The 8,591-nt window shown below is 42.5% G+C and overlaps 1 protein-coding gene across 1 annotated transcript in view; it reads left to right on the top strand.

The window, feature by feature from the left end:
- Positions 1 to 1,233: 1,233 nt before the first annotated feature.
- RAB11FIP2 (RAB11 family interacting protein 2) overlaps positions 1,234 to 8,591 on the top strand; it is a 32,542-nt gene continuing 25,184 nt past the window's right edge. The window contains exon 1 of the mRNA XM_009087149.4: positions 1,234 to 2,084. Within this exon, the coding sequence (XP_009085397.1) occupies positions 1,732 to 2,084 (353 nt within the window). The 5' untranslated portion in view covers positions 1,234 to 1,731. The remainder of the gene's footprint in view (positions 2,085 to 8,591) is intronic.

Below are 8,591 nucleotides of genomic sequence, written 5' to 3'. Positions count from 1 at the left end.
AATGATCCATTTACACATCTTTGCCTAAATATGATCTCAGGGCATGTATTGAAGTTACCATTTCTAACTGGACCATCTATTTCCCATCAAGGAAAATCAGATACAATGTGGATGAAGAAAGAAGTGCCAGCACTGTGTTAACCATCACAGCATGCAGACAGCTACCACTGCCAGCCAAAAACTGAGCATCAATGAAGTATTTATTAAAATTGTGTACAGAGATGACATGAGCTGGGCTCAGGTTAATGACTCGGTGTACACTGGTGATCCCCCCCTTTGGGACCCTGGACAATAACTTGCTTGGCATTAGGAATTTTGGGTAGCATCATACTTTACACTCTCCCTAATGGCCTTCAGCTTTAAGTTTTTAATTTCCTGTCGGTCTCAGCTGTATGGGAACATCTCCCAAGGTTTCTTTGCTCAGTAACTTGTGAGCCATGGACTGGGGACTCATGAGTGAGGGGTGGTGGGTGAAGTATTATCTGACCTGGCTGCTGGTTTCCCTGCTTTTTATGGTTTGCGGGGATGGGGTACAACTAGCAACTCTAATTTTTTTTTTTTTTTTTTTTTTTTTTTTTTTTTTGTAGAAACAACATTAATACCCGTGACTTCACATACAGGTGCACATGTAATCACGTGCAGTCTCCAGGTGTACCATAAGCAAAATTATGTGTCCTCAAAACATCTCGTATAATATTTCTATTTTTATATTTTGTAATTTTCACTCTCTCATTTAAATCCAACAGATTTTTCAGGGCAGGTGGATGGGGCTGAAAAATAAAGACATTCCAGAAGCGATTGGCAGCAGGATGGGTTCCAGAGCAGCACCACTCCCGGCGGGCTCCGTGGCCACCCCCGAGCCCCTAATATTGAAAAATAATAACAACAATAGACGCCTTTAGCCAAGCACCCTCCTCTCCACAGCTCCTGCAGAGCTCTCTGCCCGCTCTAGAAACAAAAATAGCGAAGAATTAATTAACGGGACGGGGCTCTCAGCCGGGAGGGGGCCCCGGGAGCCCAGCGCTCCGTCACGCCCGGGGGAGCCGCGGCCTCTCCGGCCCTGCCCGCGGGCAGCGGGGGTGCTCGGGGCGCTGGGCAGCGCTGCCCGGGCGGCCGGGGAACGGCGGTGTAGGGAGGAGAGGGAGGGGGCGAACCCTGCCCTCTGCCCTCTGCCCGCCGCCGCCCGCAGCATGGGGAAGGCGGAAGCGGCGGAGCCGGCCCGTCAGGCCGGGCGGCGGCGGGGGGGCAGCGCGGCGAGAGGCTGAGGCGGCAGCGGCGGGGACGGGCGAACTGACGGAGGCAGGGAGGGCAGCCCGGCACCGAGTATCCCGCCGGCACCGAACCGCCGCCGGCAGCGAGCCGGGACAGGCAGGGGGAGGCCGCCGCCGGCCTGCGGGGCCCCGCGGCGGAGCGGCCCTGCCCGGGGGATGCCCTGGGGGCGGCGCGGGGCCGGGCCGGCGGCAGCGGCGGGCAGGGCCAGGCCGGGCGCGGGAGGGCGGCAGGGCCGGGGCTGCGGCGGGACCTGCAGCCCCCGGCCATGGAGCCGCAGGTGGGGCTGCCGGGGAAGGGGGGGACCCGCGGGCTGGTGAGGGCCACCCGCGGCCAGCAGCGCTAGAGGAAGGACCAGCCGAGCCCCTGACAGGTGTCTCCGCCGTAAGTGCCCTTACGCAGTCCCTCGAGGACTGACAGACTTTGCGTTTGTTATTGCTGCTGCTGCTGCGATCTTCAAAGATGATGTTGGCGGAGCAAGCCCAAAAGTGGTTCCCAACTCACGTGCAAGTTACGGTCCTTCAAGCCAAAGGTCTGAAGCCAAAAGGTAAAAATGGCAGCAACGATGCCTACACCATCATACAGCTGGGCAAGGAGAAGTACTCCACCTCGGTGGCTGAGAAGACTCTGGATCCCATCTGGAAAGAAGAGGCCTCCTTCGAGCTCCCTGGACTACTCATGCAGGAGAATCCAGAAAAATACATCCTGTACCTGATTGTCATGCACAGGTCGCTGGTGGGGCTGGACAGGTTTTTGGGACAGGTAGCCATAAGTCTGAATGATATATTTGAAGACAAGCAAAGGCGGAAAACAGAGTAAGTGATGGTTGGTTTTTTTCATTATAATTTGTATTCCTTGGGCAGTTGCACTTGGGGAGGGTAGGAAATAGTAGCCTTACTATGAACGTAAGTACTTTGAAATGAAATTGGTACGTTTCTGTCATTGATTCTGTGTTCAAATCTCTTAACCTATACAGTTATGTCATTGTGGCCCGACCTCTTCCAGAGAAGTTTACTGTAATCAAAGTGCTTACTGTGCACATGGAAGGACTGTCAATAACATTAACTTTTCTGACAAACTCTTGTGTGTAACATGAATTCATTACAGTCTGTTTATCTAAGCATTTTTCTTTGTTCTGCACAGGGCCATACCCCCATTCATCTCCTACCTCAGTTTGATCCATGTGTGAGACTCAGATGCCCTAAAACCTGGTGTGGTTCTCTTTAAAATTGTTTTCCTTCAGTTGCTTCAACCACGTGTCTTTAAATATTTTATATTTATGTTTTAGTGGTCAATGAACTGTGACTTAATGAAGGCTTACCACAACAGCACAGTACTTTGCTGTTCCTGATTAATCTTAGGCTATGATCCCACAGGCTGCACTGTACCACAGGCCTCAGCTGAGAAGACTGAAGAGAAATTTCAGCTCTTGTGGTAGCTTCCATCGCTACCTACATAAACCTCTGTCAAATAAAATAGTGTTTTCTCGGAAGTTCAGGCACTGGAATGCAAAAAAAAGGAATTAAAAAAAAAAAGGCATCATAGCAGTTTATGACGTTGAACTGTACTTATCTAATTCTCTTGAGTTTTTCAACTAAATGAGTAAAGTTGTTATAACTCCTAGGCAGGACATGGTTGCACAAAGGTGTTTGGTACCAGTGTAATTTGTCCTCCATGTGTATGTGTAACTCATACTGTAGGTGTGAGAGTACTGCAAGCATGCCTGTGACCCATGCTGTGGGTTTGGTGTAGATACTTGTCCCACAGAAATTGAATCAGAACAGCTTGGAGACCTCCAAGTAGCTGTGTTGGCAGGGACATGAACACTGACAGATCTGTCTGCAGCGGTTACAAAGGACCTCCTCCAGGTGCCTTTCCTCCTCTAGTGCCTCTTCAGAGGAGTTCAAAGGCTCCTGTGCCCAGATCTCAGCTGTTGAAGTTTAAGTCTGGTATCCATAGTGATGGTGGGTCTGTGGTGAGGTGCTGGACTTGGCGTCCAAGCCACTAAAAGACTGGTGTTGCTTGTCTGTCTGTGACTGTGCCAGGGTTGGACCTCCAGCAGCATTGGCAGTTGGAGGTGGAAATCCAGATGGTTAACACCAGGCAGGGCTTCTTGGTCAGACAACTGTTTCTGCTGAAACCACTTCAAAACATGGTCCTACATAAATGCATGGCTGAGGTTGAAGAGCACCAAAGACAAGTCCAAGTCTCTTTGCCCTGGTGTTTGTTTTTGTAAACTGAATTTTTTGCAAGACAGTATGTTCACAAACCATATGACAGGAAAGAAGTCAGTGCAGAATCTCTTGTGGGTTCACTGCCTGGAGTATTAAATTGTTTAATTGCTTACCTTTTTAGAGATAAACCAGTTATCTTGATGCAATACATGGTGATGCCTGTAGCCTTAGGGTCTTAATTTCTGTTAACACTTGATTCAAGAAGTTTCACTGCTCTTTAGACGTGTATCTTAAAAATTCTTGACTCATTAGTTGTAATTATCTTGCAAGTCAGTAGTCAACTGCCTTAGTTGCAACACCTAGCAACAAGGTGAAAAACAAGGTGAATGAATGAGGGAGGAACGCTACAAAAAGGAAAGACTGTAAATCTAGATAGAAATATGTGTTCAGAAGCTGGAGCAAAATATGTAAATTATTCCATTATTACTGTGAGTAACAAAACTTCTTTTCCCGAGAAGAAGAAACATAGGCTCCTGTGCCAGGTTTAGCAAAAGTAGTACTGGAGTCAGACTTGCAAAATTATTCCAGAAATTTTTAAGTGGGGTAAGTAACACAGTCCTTGTGATAGTTAAACAAACATTCAGATCTGCAGTATTTTTATGGGAAGTTATGCTTAGCAGGGCTCCATAGGTGTTCTTTATTTTATCATTTCTTTCTCTGAAGCGTGAGAGAGGAACTCCTGCTATGTAGCTGTGGAGCAGTTCCTCCAGAGCACCGCTGAAATCACCGGGAACGCCACGCGCTGCCTGTGAGCTCTGCTGCAGAAGATGGGGGCCTATGGGGGAGGTTTTACAAACAGCCTGAGTCCTTTCTTCAGAAGTTACTTGAGCATTTAAGATTGCAAATCTTATTAAAAGTTGATGGGTGTTAGGCTTCTAGGGCCGAGCAGCCGTCCTTGTAAAAGTCTTATGTAAGTGTAAAAGTGCGGCTGGGCGGCAAGTGGGATTTTTGGCAGCGCGTTCTTGCGTAATGCTGATTTAAATTCTTACGAGGAAGGAGCCACTGAAGGTCCAGTTTTCCCCTTGGTGTCTTTAGGTGCTTAGAAACCTCAAAAATGTTTTTTCTAGAACTCACTCCCAAAAAAAAGTATCTCTGAGTTCTTAAGTTTAGATGTTTTTGAGAAGTTTTTGTGGTTGTGTGCCCTCGTGCCACGTGGGTGGGTCGTGGCTGTCTCCTTGAAGCACTCGTCGGAGATGTGGATGCAATATTTGAATGTGTGTGTGGGACGAGGGCGACTTTCAAGGATAGATTTACGAATGCAATCTCAAACAAAATGCTCTTTTTTCCCTCCTCTTTATTAAATCCTTTTTGATAGAAAATATTCCTATTCCTATGTTGGCAGTAAACTAAGGGTAATATATTTGGACCTAAAGACTTTCTAACTATGAGTGTGGTGTGGGAACTGAGACACCCAGCACCTTTCAAAACCAAGTCCAATGTCTTTGTTACCAAAGCATTCTGATGGTTGAAAGCTATATTCATTGTTTCAGAAACACTAATCTGTTTTATTAAGCAATGTTTTTACTTTCAAATATGTTCAACAGGCTTGTGCTGTTATTAAATCCAGAGTTATTTTCTTATGTTGATGTAACCTTAACATTTCTTGCTTTGTTTGGGGATGAATGAGATCCAGTTATTTGATGAAGTGTCTATTGGTAATATTTCTACTTTTTAATATATTTAATAGCTTCCTCTTTCCAACACAGCTGTACATATGGTGCTGTAAGAGACAGACTCAAGAGTCACCAGGGTATTGCAAAAAAGATATTTAATATTCTGCACAATGCTGAACCCTGTCAGCAATTCCCTAGTGCTTTTTTAGTAAGGAGGTATGAGAAGTGAAGGCTACCAGCTGATTCTGAATTCCTAGGAAGACCGTGGGGTGTGTGACATTTGGCTTTTTACATATTTTTTTAATATAATGTTTTATAATTTGGAAGAAATAAATTTCAAAAATCATTGCAGACTCAGGAACATTATGTTAGGGATTTTTTTTTTTTGTTTTTCTGTGGAGCGCTTTTTGTTACTTGTCACATCTTAAGACAAATACTCCCTGCAGTAAAGTTTTCAGGCAGAGGCCTCATGATGGGATTTGTCTTATGTTCTAAGAAAGTTGCTCTGGCTCAAGATTTAATGAAACAATGTAGTCTCTTTACTATAACATGATAGGGAAAATTTTGTACACAGCATCATACAATGTCCTTTTGCTTTCTGAAACTGATGATTTTTCAAATTCTTAAAAGTAAAAATTGCTGGAACAGTTAGATCCAGATGCAACTCAGATGGTCCCTCACTAGATCTCTTCCAGAGACTTCATCCAAAGCATCTGCAGGATCCCAGTTCATTTTCTTTCTTTCCTAGTGCAGAAATGCCCATTGTACTGTGAAATTCATAAATTTGTGTCTCTGACATCTCTGCTGTAGTTGGAAATGGACAGGGACTTTTTACTTCTGCTCTTTTTTTCAGAGCTGAAAACTAGGCTCCAGATGCTGAAAGATTTTACTGAGGTTTTTAAACACTTCAAAAAGCTTTGGAAAAACTGCTTTAATGGAAGTGTATTTAGCATAAGTTTTGAAATGTTACATTTCTGACATGGCTTTTATTTTTTGCAATAACATTGCGTGGGGTTTTTAATTCATCCTAAGAAATACATGGCAATTGTTTCTGTCTGCTCTTGCAAAATAAATATACCTCTTCTAGTCTTCCATTTGAAATGTAAATTATGATCAATGAACGTATTGTTTTAAAGCATATATGCTTTTTTGTAATAATTTCCATTCAGTTATAATTCACAGTTGCCTTAATGCTGCTCATAATCTGATTGCATAGGATCAAAACAAATATTTGAGTTGCCATGAAATAAAAAAACCTCATTTTCTGATGTCTTAATTTACTGAAGTATTTTTCAGTTGTTTTTTACAATGACTCTTAACTTTCCCAGTGTTATTTATTTCCTCTGCTTTTGCTTCATCCTTGTTACTCTCTAATTCCACTCTGTTTATTGTCTATTCCTTCATGAGCTTTCCTGGACGTCTCATTTTATTGTATGTTCGGCTGATTTAAGATGTAACACTTGTTTGGAATGCTATAAATTTGAGAAGGCAGGTGATGTAGAGTTATTATTTCTTATGGACATGGTGGAGGAGACATCTTTTATTTGTGATTTAGTTCCTCTTCTCCCTGGGGTCTGTAATACCTCAACATCACTCTCCTCCACACACACACAAATTGCAGCACTTGTTAAAAAATGCTTGCTTGAGCATAATACACTGAAGGAATCTTGGCCTTTTCCAAAGATACTTCACAACTTCTGTTGATCATAAAAAAGAGTCAAAACCAGCTTCTTAGCAAGCAAACAAAAAGAACTCATGGTTGACCATGATCAGTACCCCTTTGTGGTAGGCGCTGACTTTAGTGCTGCTGAGCTTCCTGGAAGATATGCAAATGGAGTGACTTTTTCCAAATTAATGTGAATTCTTTCTTGGCAGCTTCTGTCTTGGATACAAACTCCCTCTTCTACTGCTTCTGCTCTGTCCTCTCTCTCATCTGTAGCAGCCTAAGCAAGAGGGAGGCTTCCAATACATCTGGAATGATGAACAAGCAAACAACTAGTAAATAGATAATATATGGGCTCAGTGCTTATTAATGAGTGGCAACCATTTTAATAATACTTCTACAAAACATAGCACACTATTATTTACTCATTTTTAGTATTAATTTAGTTTAAACAAGAAAAAATGAAGGGATGAGCTTCAATAATAGTGGAAATGGCAGGGTGTAACAGAAAATGTCTTTATTGTGGTTAAAGCAAGAGAAAAATCTTGTTCCACTCAAGTCAAAAGTGGGAAGAGTAGAAACTTAAAAATTTGTTAAAGGCACAGAAATAAAGAGCAGCCTGAAGATTCTGTATGGGTTGTCTTGTGGTTCCACTTATTACATGCAGAAAAAAAGGAATGTGAGTAGTGAGGGACAAACAGAAAAATGGTTATGGGAGAAAACAAAGTTTTGCCCAGCTGTAGCTTTATGGATTTACAGTGATATTTTCAAATTATTTAATAATATTCCCAGCATTTACATTTTGATAACAAATTCATGCACAGCCTCTCAATGTCATAACTCTGAGTCAGAGTCTAAGTGCCATCTGTATTGAATTGCTTCTCCATTTTCTGTGCACACATACTCAAATGACTGGCCTTAATTCTCATACCTTCAGTTAGTTTGTTTCTAACACAGAAGTATTCACACATAGCCTTTAGCCAAAAGAATAAGTAAACTAAGACCACTTAATGACTTTGATTCCAGTTGTTGTTAGCAAACCCCATAGTGAGGGTGTTGTGATAGCTGTCAGTTCCCATATGTTTTGTGGTGTTACAATGTCACTCTGTAGTATTTATTTTAAACTGCTTTCAATATCTCATTTCAGTTGGCTTCCAGAAAGTAAGATTATTCATCTTTGTGAGTGTCATCACTTATTTTAATAAATAATTTGTTTTCTTCTTAATTCCCCTCCACACATGATGTAGTCTGTGCTCAGCCCCTTGCCTTAATTTTCTTACTTGCTGACTTTTGGGGAAGCCTCTCAGTATGGTATCACAATGATTTATCACAAAACATACTTCTGCTTTTTTTCCAAGTGCATACTTTGCTAAATGGAAATGTCAGACAGTTCTGGGCTTTGGATGTGGTTTTTTATCAATTAGTTGTGGACATTTATGTTAGTGGGCTTTTGTGAAACAAATTTCTTCAGTGTATCTCGCTTAATGGTAGTCATCAACTTTGTTTTTGTGACAGCTAATGGACATGTTCTACCATTGAGATTCTGATGGTCTTTTATTGGGGTAAAGTATTTATAAGTATCTGCCTGTATAGAATATTATCATTAAATGGGTAGCAGATCAGGATGCTGATTTTTGCCTGTAAAATCAAGATGCTGTGATGATTATGTGGCTTTTTGCAAAATTTCGTCAGTGATTTGTGAATTGAAATAAAGATTTTGCAAAATTCTTTGGGTTTTTCAGAAAGCAAAACTAGATAAGCTCAGCAGATAATTACTGATAGAGTGAAGGCAGAGTGGTGTATTTGAGAAGC

Source organism: Serinus canaria, chromosome 6 (assembly GCF_022539315.1).
Source record: "Serinus canaria isolate serCan28SL12 chromosome 6, serCan2020, whole genome shotgun sequence".
Lineage (NCBI taxonomy): Eukaryota > Metazoa > Chordata > Aves > Passeriformes > Fringillidae > Serinus > Serinus canaria.
Note: the sequence above shows the minus strand (reverse complement) of the source record. Positions and strands in the feature narration are given on the sequence as shown.